This window comes from Barbus barbus (assembly GCF_936440315.1).
Source record: "Barbus barbus genome assembly, chromosome: 19".
NCBI classification, from domain to species: Eukaryota; Metazoa; Chordata; class Actinopteri; order Cypriniformes; family Cyprinidae; genus Barbus; species Barbus barbus.
In genome coordinates, this window is record NC_136747.1 from 10,511,132 (window position 1) to 10,528,466 (window position 17,335).

The window sequence follows — 17,335 nt, forward strand, 5'->3', positions numbered from 1 at the left end:
TGACTCTACCATCTGAATGTCTCAACAGAAATCGAGACTCATCAGACCAGGCAACATTTTTCCAGTCTTCAACCGTCCAATTTTGGCGAGCTCGTGCAAATTGTAGCCTCTTTTCCCTATTTGTAGTGGAGATGAGTGGCACCCGGTGGGGTCTTCTGCTGTTGTAGCCCATCCGCCTCAAGGTTGTGCGTGTTGTGGCTTCACAAATGCTTTGCTGCATACCTCGGTTGTAACGAGTGGTTATTTCAGTCAAAGTTGCTCTTCTATCAGCTTGAATCAGTCGGCCCATTCTCCTCTGACCTCTAGCATCAACAAGGCATTTTCGCCCACAGGACTGCCGCATACCCTTTTCACACCATTCTTTGTAAACCCTATAAATGGTTGTGCGTGAAAATCCCAGTAACTGCGCAGATTGTGAAATACTCAGACCGGCCCGTCTGGCACCAACAACCATGCCACTCTCAAAATTGCTTAAATCACCTTTCTTTCCCATTCTGACATTCAATTTGGAGTTCAGGAGATTGTCTTGACCAGGACCACACCCCTAAATGCATTGAAGCAACTGCCATGTGATTGGTTGATTAGATAATTGCATTAATGAGAAATTGAACAGGTGTTCCTAATAATCCTTTAGGTGAGTGTGTGTGTATATATATATATATATATATATATATATATATATATGTATGTGTATATATATATATATATATATATATATATATATATATATATATATATATATATGGGACAGCATGAGGGTGGAAAGGATGGAGTTTCCTTTTAATCCCTTTCCCTGCAATCTTGCATGTGTTCCGCTGTGCTACATTTTAATTATCGCTGCACTAGATATGTGTTTGACCTCTGCCATTGCAATTTGTTTCGTTTTTTCCCTTTAACCAAACTTCTGTATGTCTGTCAGAAAAAAAAGGACTTCTACTTTTTTTAATACTTGAGTACAATTTAAAGTTGTACTTTTTTACTTTTACTCAAGTATGTTTTTGGCCAGATACTTGTACTTTTAATTGAGTAAAATTTTCACTGAGTATCTTTACTTTGACTTGAGTAAAATTGAGTACTTTTTACACCTCTGACCATATGAGCAATAAAATGTAATGCTTGATTAAAGATTATGGAAATTATAATTCACTTATGTACGGTGTTGTACAATAGAAAACAAGTGTTGTAGTAGATTTACCAGATAACATCCTTAAAAAAAACAAAACATATTGTGGTATGGGGGGCTTATGTATGATGTTACGAATGTATGGCTGTCGGTAATGTTGAAAAGCACATGGACGTCAAAAACAGTCAAACAGTCAACAGTCATGGAAGTCAAAACAAGGTAAATCTATAAATATCTTTAATGCATATTTATTTTTAAACAGTGTAGTAATTCTGTTCACTCCTCCCTTAAAGTAAATAGCTACTAAAGTATTTGTGTATGTATATTTTTACATAAATTTTAGGACCATCAGTCAATACTCTTACCTGTTTGCTGGTTTAAAAAGAAATGCAGCATTTAGCTTACAAAGTGCTTTAATCTAATGAAAAGTAAATACGTAAATGTGTATATGTTCAGCTATAGTCAGCATATTGCAAAATTCATAAAGGTAACAGATGGTTCTGTACATGTATAATTACACATTTGCTAAAAGCAAATTCTGAAAGGTGATTGCAGCAGCACTACAACTTTCAAAATTGTTAGTAGAATTTCATTAAAAGCTAGAAATCAATCTGTGTGCTTGGACATATTTGTATATGCCAAAAAAAAAAAAAATGTTTTTGCGCCAAGCAGTGATTACTACCACTAGTGCCCACTAGATGTCAGATCAGTCTTGCGGTCATTAGCTATTTTAAGTCCACAATAAACTAAAAGTGACTTTTCCCAGAGCAGACAAACTCATTTAGAAAAATACTTGAAAGCTGTAATAAAGCTATTGTATAAAACAGATTGGGGAAAAGCTTTTTGCATACACTTGAAGGCCATTTCTCCAGGCTAAGGTTTTTAAGACAACTGTGGCATCCATGGATCCTTGAACAAGACATATTTTGGGCTTTCATCACTTGCTTTGTCCTCTTGGTTGTCCCATACTATGACTAAACAGTCCAATCAAAACTCAACTCAACTGTGTCCTGACTCTTCAACATGCAGTCTCTGTACTTCCTGAAAAAGAAATATAATTATAATGATCATTTGCATAGTTCTGGCTGTATTTCATGCACAAGCTAAAATAACCAGTGAATGCTTCCTTACTTGCTTGCTTCTGGTTTCCTAACGATTGTGCTCGCTGACCAGCAGGATGCACTTGATCACTTTGCCCATTAACTTCAATCCTCGTTAGTTGTTTATTTGTCAAGATCTTAGTCTTATCCGGTGTTGCATTCTCTGTCTTATTGGGAGGATTTGTTCCAGGCACTGGTTTCTTAGCAACAGGTGGCGGTACCTTAATTGGCTTTTTTGTTCCATTTGTAACCATTGTCTTGGCTTGGTCAGAAACCTGCATTATCTCAGCTGCAAGACTTTGTTTGAGGCTTGCTTGGACCTCAGGAGAAGTAGGCGTTTCAATGACAACTTTCTTCGTGCTTTTTGAGAAGATAAAGCTGGCTGTAGATGCAGGGGACTTGTGTAAGTCACAGCCGTCTGGTGTTTTAGGGGATGGCACAGGTGAACTAGCACTACTATTTGAGGAAAATCGTAGATTGAGCATGGCAGGTACTCCGCTGGAGGACATTGCAGCTGTCTTCACACGTATGGCCTCTTGAAGACGCATGGATGGGACTGTGGCTGGAGCAGGAGATGACTTAGTAGGTGAGTTGGTCTTCAAGGTCAAGGATTTGCGAATAGGCTTTTGTGGCGTTACTTGACTAGTAATACTGTGATCCTCATTTGTTGTGGCCTCGGTGCTTGGTTTGGTATCATTGTTAACTTGATCTTCACCTACATTTACAGATCTTAGTCGAACCATCTGAAGCAAGGAAGGTGTGACTAGGGGAATGTTGGCATCCTCCTTTGGAATAGGTGTGCTTTTGTGACGACAAAGCAGGTCTTTGCTCCGACTGTCTTTGTTTATGAGGCTCAGTTGCCTTCGGAAGTTAACAGTGGATTGGTCTTCCACTGGAAGTGGAGGTGCAAGCGGCACGTTAGTGGAATCTGCTTGAGTATCAAGTGATGTTTGCTCTGATGAATCTTGTGCTGACAAAGTTGGCATTTTCTCCCCTTGTACAAGTTCACCTGGTAAAAGAGAGGACATTTTTGTAGGAGCTACAGTTTCCATGCCACCTTCGTCTACAGAGAAGTGTGAGACATTGTTAGAAGGCTTATCTTGCCTGTCCTCCATATCATTTTGTATAGTTCTTGTTGGCAGAATGGTCTGTATTTTGGAGTCTTGGTCTGGACTGCTAGCCATATCTGAGGCATTAGATGACCTCAATTCTATATTGTCTTGCTGTTCACAGGACTCTTTGTGGCAGTTGACAGGTACCTCAGAAAGGGAGTCATGGATGAACGAGGGAGGTGGTGGTGGGAAATCAAGTTCATCTTGTTCCTCAAACATAAAGTCAGTTGATTGTTCCATTGGCGGCGGTGGTGGAGGCCAAGAAGTCTCCATGAGAGTCACCTGTTCCTCTGTTTCTTGCTTCTGTTCCTCTTCATCAGATGGTGGTATAGACCCTGAGGAGGCTGAAGTCTTTTTAGTAGGCGGTGGTGGTGGGTGGTGTTCTGGAGGTGGAGAAGGAGGAGAAATGCCATTAACCTCAGGTATTTCTATGCCGAGAGTTTGCAATTGTTTATGATTGAGAATGTCCTTAGCAATGCAGTTTCCTTTGTTCTCCTCACTGGTTTCATAATTTCTTAGGGTGCATGTTGTGATCACAATTTCAGGACTTGTTTTGACTTCACAGTTTGTTTGTGACAGCATACTTTGATCAACTTTGATTGTTGGTACCGTCGTGGTAGAAAGTATTTTGCTTCCTTTTTCCTTTTGATCCTCTACAGTTCTCTGATCTTGTGTATGAACACTCTGGTTGACGTCTGTAGGGATTTTTGTACTTTCTAGTTCATTTAGCACATTGTGTAATGTTGAGCTTTCATTATGCCTCAAATATGGAGGTTCTGCCATTATTTGTTCATGCACTTGTGATGACATGGACTCATTTTGTTCTTTTATAGCTTTGTTCTCCAGTTGTGTACTTGACTTCATTTCTTCTGTTGTCTGTATCTTTGGGATCATTTGTTCAGTGATATGTATGGAATTTGTGTTTTGATTTTTACCTATTAATGACTCTTTTTGCTGTTTTTGAAGCTGATGTAACCTATGGGGGTTTGGACCTGGGCCACATAATAGTTCAAGTGTGCGTTTATTGTGAATCCAGGTTTCAGGGGGTGGGGGAGATGGGGCTTTTACCTTGGGTGGAGGGGGAATATTGAACAGCTCCCTAAGGGGAATAGTTGGGTGTGTCAGTGTCACCTTGTTTTTCACCGTTGTAACAGGAGGGGAGCACCTGAATGGCTCTGATGGAGTGGTGTTGGTTTGAATGTCATGATGTGCTGTGTCTGATGTGACTGAAGATAGAGATGTCATTGATGAAGAGACTGAAACCACCGGCGAGGTCTGTACACCTGTTCTCTCAGGCTTTGAAGGCTTAACTCTTCTCTTTCCAGGTGAGGAGGGACTGACCTCTTTAGGGGAATGCGTAGGTGTCCCACTTTGGCTTGAGTATCCACTCGAAGGAGACAAAGTCCTTTCAAATTTGTTTTCACCAGATTCTTCTCCAGTTTTCTGTGGGAATGAGTTACCTAATCTGACATGACTTCTAGTAAAAGCTTGATCAGGACTAAGTGGGCTGCATTCTCTTGATGAGTTGAGCACTGAAGAATGGACAGAACTCTTCTCATTATTGGTGGACTCGTGGTCTTTTGCACTGCTAAGATCTCTACCTGTTTGCCCATCATCTGGGGCCATATTTTTTTGACTTTTTATATCTGCTAGTTCCCTTGATCTCCGCTTAAGTTTTTCATGGTGCAGGGAATAGGTTCTCTGAGGTGGTGCTGGTGGCAATTTTGTCTTCATTACAGAGAGACTGCGAGAGAATGAATGGCTGTTTCTGACATTTTCTCCTGCTTCACCCATCTCCCTGTGGTCTAGTCTGTGATTTGTACCATTACTGTTAGAGCTTTTACAACTGCTTGAGCTTGTAACACTTGCATCCTTTGGGATTAAATCTGAAACTTCTTTGGTGCTATCAGCAACAAATGTTGGTAGACACTTTGGTTTTGAAGAGATTGTGGTGGCGTTGGAGACGATCGTCTCAGATGATTGTGATTGGCTCCTGTTGGGGCTAGCGGTAGTTAGATCTTGATTTGTGCCACCTCCGGATCGTGAAGAAACTGGACTAGCTGATTCTAAACTACTCTTGCTAACTGTACTTGTACTGCGCCGGCTGTGATCACGATTAATTTCAATGATGTCTATTGCTGCAGGCAGAATTGCGTTTGGAATAATCTTAGATAAATAAGTTGCCTGTGGCGATATAGACATAACGGGACCTTGAGGCTCATGAAGGAAATAGGAAGTGGTCATCCCTGGCACAGCAAGAGACTTTGGCCTCTGTGTAGGACATGCTCCTATCCCAAGCTTTCGGTTTAACTCATCTTGGTAGACAGAATGGATATGGTTTATTAGAAACTCCTCATCTCTTGATGTCTGAAGAACCTCAATGTTCTGCAGGTGTACACGAGCCCCTTCATGATTTACTGAAGGAAGCTCTCCATCAATTGTTGGGATGAAAACTCTGCCAGAGGAATCATCTTCACTGTCATGTTCTCCATTTGGACGCTGCTGCAGTATAGTTCCTCTTGCCATATCTTTAATAGAAATAAAACGAAGTAATGTCATTCTTCTGTTTTAGGCAGAACAGTTTGTGTAATCTCATATTTGTCATTTTAGTTGCTGTTTTAAGGTATGTCATGTTCAAAGAAACTGTTTTCTTAATGGTTGAAAATAACATAGTTTTACATGCCCAGTTCTCTTTGGACTTCTGGTATGCCCATTATAGTTGTTCTTCTACTTCTCCTCTTAGTCTTGTCCAGTCGTTTAACTGGGTTCAAGGGCTTAAATGTGGAACCTAAAGGGAGTGGTACAACATTTAGAGATTGAATACAAAGAAAATAAATGTATCATGGGTATTTTTTTTTTTTTTTTTCAAATCAAATCTCAAGTCATACTCTGAGTGATGGCTTCACTATATTAAAGGCATAATTCACCCAAAAATGATTATTCTGTCATTAATTAATGATGTCATGGACTATTTTAACAATGTCCTTGCTACCTTTCTGGACCTTTTTGAACATGGTAGTTCCCTTGCTGTCTATGCAGGGTCAGAAAGCTCTCGGATTTCATCAAAAATATCTTCATTTGTGTTCCGAAGATTAACGAAGGTCTTAAAGGTTTGGAACGTCATGACGGTGAGTGATTAATGACAGAATTTAAATTTTTTGGTGAATTAACAAACAAGTTTTATTATTTACTCTTATGTTGTCATTTTGATTATCACATTTTCTCAGAACCTATCACAGGACAGATCATAACTTTTTTTGTCCAAATGTGTGACAAATGTGTGTTTGCATTGCCCCACTACAATGCAGATTATAAGGGTGGCAAATGAGCGCACTGTTAAACTTGTAAACGCCTTAGAGGGGGAAAAAAAACGAGGTAGTATGTGCCACTAAGCATTGTTTATTCCTAGACCTTCTTAGTAAGTCAGCATTGTATACCTTGACGTGTAAGCACTGGACGTGAGGAGACTGAGTGTCCAGCAGTGCTATTAGTCTCAAGTGATTCATCTCTTTCTTTTGAGCTTGAATCTTCCTCTGGCTGTGAAGAAATGGAGGTCATCAGTAAATTGTAAGTGATCGATTAAAGGTTCAGTTTATGCATAGATGTTTTCATTTTAAAGAGTTAAGTGATTAAACGAATAGTATACAAGATAGGGCTTGCATTAAGTTGCCAAAAAGAGAAAAGGAAAACCTCTTAGCGGTAACTTCCTTAATATTACAACTAAAGCTTATCCTCAGGGGTTTGTTGGAACCAGGCCGTAAATATTTAAGTAATTAAAGTTTTATGACTCTGTTTTAATTATTTTATTGGTTAGATATAGTTGAACGATCAAAACCAGATGTAGGAGATGGAACGGGTCAAAACTTCCAAAATATTTGATTTGTTTAAACTGAACAACTTTTCATGCTAATCGAATCTTATGTTAGATTAATCTGTTGTCTGAAATACCAAGAATCTTTTTTTTTTAATGCTTTAAAAAAGCAGAATGGGATCCTAAAGTATACCATATTTGTGGAATTTGCCATGGATATTGATGTATAATTTTGGAGACTTACCACAGTCTGATCATCCTGAAATTCTACTCCATTTTTGTTCTCTGCATGGAAGAAAGACTGAGTGAGGTGCATCAGAAAACACAGTTGTACGTTAGAATGCCAGACTGTGAGCAGTCATTAAGGTTGTCATAGATCAGTGTTTTGTGTAACAAAAGATGGGCATAAGGCTCACCCTCCTGTTGTAGTATCTTCAGTCCCTCTTGGGCCTCTGTATGCAGGTCTTCCAGGTACTGTGGTCTGCTTCCCTCTATGAACACATTCTCCTGGTAGTGCTGGGAGGCCGTGTAGTGTACAGTCAGTTTTCTTGGCTCATTCTGCTTTTGGCCTGCTAAAAATAGAGGGAAGGGAAAGGTATTGTTATTCTTGTAAAAAAAAAAAAAAATGGATGTAGTCATTCTCCCAAACATGCAGAATGAGATTATCAAATCGCAGTCTGCTTTCAAGGAGAGTTTAAGAAATCTTTCTTCCAAATCAAATTAAAATAGTGATGCATAAGCAGGACATCTTTGCTAAAGACATAAAAAGGTCAACATTGACAAATTATCCTGTTCAATTTTATTAATTTCTGTGAGAAATTTGAAATGAGTGATTGAAGATTTTTGCATGCCCGCTTTGTGCAGTGAAAGAAACTCTGGCTGTCAAGTGCTCTATCTATGTCCATTCTTTCTCTATCCAGCAGCAACACATGCTATAGCTCGCAGCTAATTCTAGTCAGAATTTGATGGACGTTAGAGGCACATGTTGATTGTAAATTTCCAACATGGTAATAGACTTCACACTCATGCTGTGACCAGGTAATCTCTTCTGATCTTTAATTCCTTGAAATACCAGATTACCCTTTGCTTGCCTCCGTTTAACATATGGCACCACAAGAGCCTCTGCATTCACAGGAAGAACTTGTCTTGTCTTTCTTTAAATCTTCAATCAGTTTCATTCTGAAATCACCCAGTCAAGTATTTGTTTGTAACCCAACAAGACCAAGCTGAGGAACTGATATAAATCCTCAAAACAAGGGCAATGCACCTAAATTTCAGCAGTCATGATACAACACTTGTTCCTGTTAGCAGATTTTCTAGAAAATCTGATAAACTGGATTTCATTTTCAAATATCTATTATTGGCAAATTTATTTGTAAAACATGCAAACATTGCAAACATCAAAGCACTATGAATTACCTTAGTGGCCTTCATGTCTGACTTGCACTGAGACTCACTGTTAACTTTACAATAGGGAGAAACGGGACACTTGAGGGTCGCCTATCGTTAGACTGGGGCACTCTCAAAGGAACAGTGACAAGCCTCATACTCATACCCCTATCATCTTCCTTACGTACCTCCTGAGTGCCTTAAACCAGAGGTCTTCAACCCTGCTCCTGGGGACCCACTCTCCTGGAAAGTTTATTTCCAACCGGCTTCAGCTCGCCTGCCTGCAATTTTCAAGCAGTCTTGAGGAGCTTGATTGGCTGCTTCAGGTGTGTTTGATTAGGGCTGTAGCTAAACTCTTCAGGATAGTGGGTCCCCAGGAACAGGGTTGAAGACCTCTGCCTCAAACTACTGGCCATGAGATAACAACAGTTTTGATGCTTACAAAAGGCATTGCAAAATGGAGTTAATGAGAGTGTTTTAGGTAGGGACTTTCCCTTAACAGAGATCTTCTCCTCAGCTTCTTAGCCATTTATGCAGATTTCTAACTGTTCACTCAGTATCAACTTTTATGCTTCTTGTATAGTACACCCCATGAGGGGTGTCAGGTGTCCTGGCACTGACTACAGGCATTGTGGTACAACAGAAAGTCAAAACACACACTGTAGGCAAGTGCACTGTATGAGTCCTTTTTGCAAATTATTCAAGTTAAAGGATTGTTCCATGTTAAATACAACTCGGTTCGTAAAAACATTAACAGTGAACTTTTATACTCCAATAAACAGGTAATATTCCAATGGTCTCTCATGGCCAATTCATACATATTTTACAAGGTGGCTAATTCTTACGACTTCCTATGAATTTGCTACCACGTAAAATACATACAATTTTCACAAATTCGTAAAAATTAGCCACCTTGTCATATATGTACGAATTTGCTGTGAGATCGGGTTGAATATTCACCAATTCAATAACAGACTTCCATTTTTAAGTGGATTTCAGTCAACACATTTTATGGGTTTGATTTTTAAAATTGAGTTAAGATTTTATGAAGCTTAACTTGTATTTAACCTGAAATATTCTGTTACTTTGGTTAATTTTAACAACAAACATTTACAAACAATGTACCCTAGTATAAAGGTAAACTGGTAAAATGAAATTAAGTGTGCATGCTAAGGACTGAACTGAACGTGGCTCCTGACCTTGTTACCTCAGGTATGAACAGCAAAAAGGACAGCAAGATAATGGACTTAAAACCTTATTCTCTTTTTACTAATAATAATTATCTCTATCTGTTTGGACACATTAGTATTGAGTCTGTAAACTTCATTATAAGCATTTCATTGCACATTCTTAAAGTCCCTCAGTTTTGCCAACATTTTAAGCAAATAGAAGCCACCTGCTACATATACAGGTACACAGAGAACTTTCCATCAACTTTTAATAAATACAACTGAGAGTAGCCAATACCTTTACAACATTTGTTAACACCAGTACTCCAGTCTAGAAAAATTAACTAGAATAATCAAGACACAATAAATAAAAACTGGAAAATTCTTGACAACCAGCAGAAATATTTATGTTTGAAGGTGAATAATTACCTATGAATTCATGAATCTACTCACCCTTCTTCTTGAAGATTGACAACAGAGATAGAACATTTTTACTAATGATGACCACCATGTCTTATCTTGAGATAAAGGTCCAGGCAGAGAGTATTGTAGTTTGAAAGTGTCTTTTATTGGAATGATAAGAGAGAAACTCTTTCACCAAGCAGCATCATGACTAACTCTACACTTCTTCGGCTGCAGACTAACTGATGTCAACTAGCTGTCTCCCGTGAAGGATAATCAGGTTGGACACAATGAGATCTACTGTGTGCCACCAATCCTCCAGCTGCCCTGATCTTTCCCACCCCTCTTCCTCTCTCCTCCCCCTTGCCCCGGCTTTTGTCAGCATCTTACTGAGAGGTGTCCCCCAACGGGTTGGCTGGTTTCCTCCATTGTGCCACCAACTGAATTTGGGATTCGCCTTGACAAGGGAGCCTGGCTAATCTTCCACCCTTAAAATTTGCTTGGAAACATGCCACACTCAGATTAGAGCATCTGCTCCATGATTTGACCCATAGTAAACATCATACATATTAAAAGGAATAGACTTTTTGATATACATATAGACAGGGACAGTGTCTAGAATCAAATACTTCATCTAATGTGTTGACTAGTGTTGGTGTGTTACATGAAGTAATGAGCAAAGCTGATGGTCCCTGTGATTCAAATGGCAAAGTCCTTGTGTTTTAGCAGGAACGATGATGGTTATTTGAACTTTGTTTACCCGAAACTGAAATTTCTGCTGCTTGTTTTTAAAATTCAGTTACTCAAACTGTTCTAACCTGTAAAGCATTGAAGGAGATGTTTTAAAGAAAGTTCACACTGCTTTTCTCCATACAATGAAAGTAAGGAACAAAGCTCCAAAAAAAATATCATAAAAGTCCATGACTCCTGCACTATTTTACAAGACTTTTGAAGCCATATGATAGCACTTGTACGCTTCCATTTTATGGAAAAGAATTGTGTTCTCAGATTGTTTGTATATTGATACTCTTATGATCAGAGTTTATTCATCGTTGTGTTTTAACTTCATATCTTGGAAATTATTTATTAGTTTCTTAAAAACAATGCAATGAGAGGTCTAATTACAGCTTTAAGTATCAGAGAAGAAATAAGCAAGAACAGCAGATGTCAGAAACCATTTTAATGGATTATTTCAGGTTTAGGGTAACATAGCTACAAGTTGGTATTTTTCGTATACTTCTGCAGGGGTTGCAGCAGTGCTTTATCATTCAACCATTTATCAGACGTCCCATGTCTGCACTCGTTTCACAGTCACTGGTTTTGGCACTGAATAGAGTCTCAAGTGGAGTTGTCTTAGAATTATGGGCGTTACTTCAAACAGAGATAGAAAGGTCACTATTTCGGCTGGCAAACTTCCCATTCTTTGCTTTGAACAGAGATTCACCACATTTGCATGAATGAATCATATCTTAACTCTTTGAGATGTTTGAGAGGTGTTTCTAAGCAGTTGATTATTTTTTCATCTTTTACTTTTTTCAGTCTGTCATTCAGATTGCACCCAATCTACCAACTGCCTGTTGTCCAACTCCAGAAATCCCATTAATATTTATCAGGAGAGCCAAAAGACACCATCTGGCACATGGTGTGAGATGAGGGTTGATGCATGCCTTTAAACCATCACCAGACCCTTGAGTTTCTTCACACTGAAGCTTTTGCATTCCTAGATGCACAGGAAACAAATGACACACAGGCCATTCTATGGTAAATTACAGAAGCATAACCTGAACACTCGGTTGGCTTGGCTTAGCGATTGGGTTTACATAAGCAAAATTAATTTTTAGTATTATGTTGTAGAAAAATTAGTTTAGCTTTCATTTATTTTTATTTCCGTTTTAGTTTAGTTGCCATTTATTTTTTAACTGTGTATTTAATTTTGTTTAATATTTATATTATATTTTTAGAGCTTTTTTTTTTTTTTAATAAAGTAAAAATAATGTTCCATAAAGTCCACCAGGTGGTGGTACAGGATGTCTTTGTTGTCTGTTGCAATGTCTGATAGATATGATTCACTAATGAACATCTCTCCTAAAGTTTCCAAAACTTGACCAGATCCACTAGTGGAGCAGAGTAGAACTGACAGAGACAATATTCCTATATATATATATATATATATATATATATATATATATATATATATGTCTGTTCTCATATAAACTGAAAGTTTTTGTGTCTATATGTGAGTTTGTGTTTATAGTTGCACATGGATATTGAATAGCCTCTAGGTCTGAGAACAATGAATGCTTTAACAATATGCTTTAAATATTTCTATCCACCACCCACTAAGACTATGTGCTAATACAGTAGTTACTTATAAACGTGGGATCATTTTGTCCTGGGGCTTTCAAAGGAGGGCGTACTTTAACATCTGACTTAATCTGGGATAAACACCAATAGAAGGTTAATGTACCTTGCAGCTGTTTTAGCTTCTATTTTCCACATTTTTCCATGACGGCTATTGTGTTTGATCACAGGTAAGCGTCAACCAAACAATGCAACGTTAGCCATGCTAAATCTTCCATAAAAGTTGTATAAATGCCTAGAAATTAGCATTCGTTGTTACTATTATATACACCCACAGAATTACAGTAGTTTGACTTTTGCCAAGAAGTGCGTCAATTGTTGACTTATATTTATTTAATTATATGCTATAGTTGGTTAAGCGTTACTAACAGAGTCCTGCCCCAGATATCAGACCCAAATCTCCCATTTTGACAATGGGTTGCTTTCATAAAAGTGCCTCTGTGTTGTTTTCAAGGAATCGGACCAAACGACTGGAGGAGATGATACTGATGTACTAGGGCGTCTTCTCAATGTCTCAGGAGATGATGAGGCGTTTTTCCTCGGCTCCGCTCCCCTCCCCTCCCCTCCCCTCCTGATCATCTGGTTAATTTTAGAGCGCCCTGCAGTGCAAGACCTCAAGTCATTAGTGCCAGGAAGCCAAAGACAAGTTTATTTTCTTGGCTGTGATGGAGTTCTGCATCTATCAGTGTTTACAAGTCCCCTGAAGCATCTATAAATCTTCTGTACAAAAAAACACTGTGTGAAGCAATCCTTTCCCCCTGCCTAAAAGCTTCATCAATACTTACTAATAATAGCATGAGGGGTTGAGGAGCATGCAGGGTTTGTTCTGCAGGCGTCACAATGTTTTAAGATGGCTCTCATTCTATCAGACACAGTCTTCCATACTAAATTTACAATAGCCACAGAAGTTGGCAATTAAAGAGCGCTTAAAACATGAGCATGTCACTGCCAATAGATAGTAAGATAGCAAATCAAGTGGCTTTTTTTTTTTGCACAAGAACGTTTTTCAAGCAAAGTATTTAATTAAAAGATTGGGACGCCATGATTTTTGAAAAAAATGGCACCCAGAACTCTAATATGAACACTGATGCATAGGTTATTTGTGTGTGTGGTATAGTGGCAAATTAACATGTTTATATATTCCTAATAAGATATGGAATATTTGATTTCAGGAAATCTATTTAGTGTATATTGCTCTCATCCAAAACAACATCAGTCTAATTTTCATGATGCATATGTCTACAACAGAAACATGGATCCCCTCCTCCAGACTAAGGTCATATGTTGAATGTTAAATGTTATTACCAATAAAAGTGTTACAGTGAAATATATAGTGATTCATATGTTGCATTCCATCTGCTTTTATTCTACTATCATCAGAACAGAGGTCATACAAGGTCGCTTGGTGCTAACAAGCAGCTGCATGTCACTAATATAGGAAAAACAGCAGCTTTTCTGTCATGGTATTCCTGACTTTTTAAAAGTTGTAGGCTTCTAAGGGCCTTTTTTAGTAGGGGAGAGCAGGGCACAACCTAACAGCCTGACTCTCTCAGTTTGGGTTAATCCACATGGGGTTCAGAGTATAATTTTTTATCCACAGTAATTTTACAGTTGTCTAGAACAAATACGTTGATTTTTCATAATTACAATTTATACGTTTTTCTTTATTTACCCTCAAAAAATGGAAGTGAAATGTGACATCATGCCCCACAGGTGGGGTACATTATGACATCTGAGGGGCACGTTTTAACATGAGCATATGACAGCTTAAAATGTTATCTGATCTAATGAAAAAAATATACAAGACAAACTAAAATATTTTGTCAATAAAATAAAATAATTTTTTCAAATAAAATAATGGTGTTTTTTGACAATGAAAAATAACCTGATTTTGGAGTTTGACAATGAACACATTGCAACAGAAACAAGCCAAAATACTTTACATTTCTTGAAATAATAGTTTCTGAACAAAGAACTGTTCTAAAACAATGTTCTAAACAATGACTGTCAGTCTTTATTCACCAGTTTCTCGTGGTTTCTCATTAAAATTAATTAAAGCAAATAGTGTAAATTATATTGCGTCATAGAATAGCATAGTTTAATAATATCGGGGCACATTGTAACACAGCGTTACAACGTTCCCCATCTGCTTAAATGGAAAAACTGATTATTTAAAACTGGTTAGTGTCTTTTGAACTGACAAACTGAAAGATTAAAATTATAGCAGATTTGTCTCATTTTAAATTAATACTAAAAACTGAGATGACAAATCTACTTAAGCCAGAAATAAATAAAACAGCAAATAAAGTGAAATTATATTTATACAAACATTATTCTTCCGCCAAACAATCAAACAGTTCCTCAGAAACGGTTGTGGTTTCAAGAAAGTGGCTACCAGGCAACACACAGATGTACATGTTTGTAGAGTAATTTACAACAGCTTCAAACACAACTCAACCAATCAGAATCATGGACAGGCACTATCCGTTTTATAATAAATATTCAGCGATATGGTCAAAAGATTTTTGAATTTCACCGTGCCTTTTTCTCTATATAGTTATATATGGCAACTAGTAAATACAGTAAATTGTGTTACACTAGCATGTGTGGAAATATTTAAACCACATGTGCTACAACTAACCCAACTAGTTTTTGTACTAGTATAAATCCATACCTATTCATACATTTCACTGCAGTTTCCAGCTGAAATGAACACTATAGTGACAGTAAAACACCAACAAATGTTGTTCCTTTTCACACAAATCTTAATTGCATTATTAATTAGATTATTAATAAAGCTTTATTTTCAAACGGTTCCTTGCACAATACTATGTTAGAGCCTCAAAACACTTTTACCATAATGCATGATTTGTAAACTAACGTATTTTGACATTTGCATCACATAACTTGCGCCACATATATATGCTTTTCTGATGTAGTAAACTTGCTTGGAAGCTCACCTGGTACAGCACTGAACTTGCAATATAGAGTACTCCGGTACATATGAGTCCCGTGAAACACGATCTCAACACTTGATCAAAGAACTCAAAGATCTTTTGTTAGCATTATCGGTTAGGTATAGGGTGGGGATTAGTGATGGTGGTACTTTATTTTCAAACACTATAGAGCTTTAACCTTTTATCAAGAAGCAACGTGACCATTTTGAAGAAATGCCCCCACAAGCTGGGTTCATTAATTACTTGACTTGTTAATAGAACCTTGTAAATGTTTTGAAACAGATACTCTGTGTGTATAGTGGTATAAGACCCTGTGGTGCTTAAATGTAGAGGTGACATTAGGCCATACAAATAAAAGCATCTATTGTTTTTCTTTAAGCAACACCAGTGTTTATGTAAGTGTGTATTTTTCTCATGCTCCTGTTATTTATATCTATTGGATCTCAATCTGGCCACTGTTCTGTCCCTTTATGACGTTGTGTTATAAAATGAATTAAATAATGTGTTGGGAGGGTTGTTTAAATTAAACACTTGATTAAAACAAAATTACAGCTTTGAGGCCTTTAGTCCATGCTGTAAGCTTTGAATCGATCATATGATAGAGCAATATATTTACAATCTTTCTTCATTGTGCTTTGTGATCTACCCATAAACATGGCCCATTTACATGTCCTTATTCTTATTCATCTCACTTTTTTCTTGACTTTGCATGGCTTTTAATGTGTTTGCTTATAAAGACTGTTTTTTCCAGAGCTGGGAGACTATTTGTCAGTTTTTAGTTTTTGTTAGCAGAGTGCGACCCTGAGCAAAGTCTTCATCACATCTGATCATTCATTAGAGACAAGATCTCCAGGCAACAAGCCATTTCAACCAAAACAATGTCAATTACATTGTCACGACAAATACAGCGCAGGATTATACTGCACAGATCATTGTGTGGCTTTCACATAATGTATTTTTATTCATTCAGAACGTCAGAAAATGTTCTTATAAGATGATTTTTATGAAGTGATTTCAATATCCCTGTCAGGGATTTAATCAAGGATCTGGGAATGCTGTGCAATGCAGCCTGTGGTCAAAACTTCCAAAAGTTTCTAAGAAAGGCAAAGAAAGAGACACAGAAAGAAACCAAAAACATATAAATATTATAGTTCATATCCTTCCACTGTGGTTAAATCAAACACATGCCGGATGCAAGAATTCTGAAGGGGATTTGAGTTCAGTGGTATTTTTATTCTTTAACACCACAGAAGGCTGTTGTGGACAGCGAGGACAGCCGTCCAAACCTCAACACTCAAGCTCTGTGAGCTACTCATATTCATACACACTTTCTAATATAGTCTGTGTGCCCTCTGATTTTCAATACATTTAAATGCTTTGATGCTTTTATTATAGCCTGAAATGTATAAGTTACATTGCTATTTTTGTACAAAAATGTAACAGCTTATAATTAAACCCAGTTATGTGAAAGTATTATCTGCATGTCATCCATGCACATTCTGAAAAGCCACATTCTCCACATAAAGGAAAACAGGATGCATGACCTGTGCATGGCACTGTGGGTGAAACACACTTCTTTCCATGATGTAATGATTACTTTAATTAAATTGAGTTCAAAGCATGGTAAGCTGGAGAATGAGTGTTTCTTCTCAACCAGTCTAATTGTCAGGTTTTTGCCCATGGGGGAGTGTTTTGCAACAACAAAAAACATTCATTTCTAATAGTTTGGTAACTGATAAAACACAATTTTTTTGTTGACTGTCACTAAGCTTGCAGGGCTTTTATAATACATGTATTACTTCCTCTCTGCGAAAAGTTGCGTTAGATATTAGAGCGGAGCAGTTTCTTACCCCAAGCCTTATAACCATCATTTAACCTTTGACCCCACTGACAAAAACAGAACAACATCAT

The 17,335-nt window shown here is 37.7% G+C and overlaps 1 protein-coding gene across 3 annotated transcripts in view; it reads right to left on the reverse strand.

The window, feature by feature from the left end:
• Positions 1–1,338: 1,338 nt before the first annotated feature.
• LOC306884960 (NHS-like protein 3) overlaps positions 1,339–17,335 on the reverse strand; it is a 48,784-nt gene continuing 32,787 nt past the window's right edge. For 2 of the 3 annotated variants that reach the window (XM_079441232.1, XM_079441234.1), the window contains 6 exons: positions 7,563–7,718; positions 7,391–7,431; positions 6,773–6,872; positions 6,019–6,123; positions 2,255–5,863; positions 1,339–2,164 (listed from right to left, as the gene is read on the reverse strand). In XM_079441232.1, coding sequence (XP_079297358.1) covers positions 2,142–2,164; positions 2,255–5,863; positions 6,019–6,123; positions 6,773–6,872; positions 7,391–7,431; positions 7,563–7,718 — 4,034 coding nt within the window. In that variant the 3' untranslated portion in view covers positions 1,339–2,141. The remainder of the gene's footprint in view (positions 2,165–2,254; positions 5,864–6,018; positions 6,124–6,772; positions 6,873–7,390; positions 7,432–7,562; positions 7,719–17,335) is intronic. The other variant, XM_079441233.1, reaches the window with a different exon arrangement.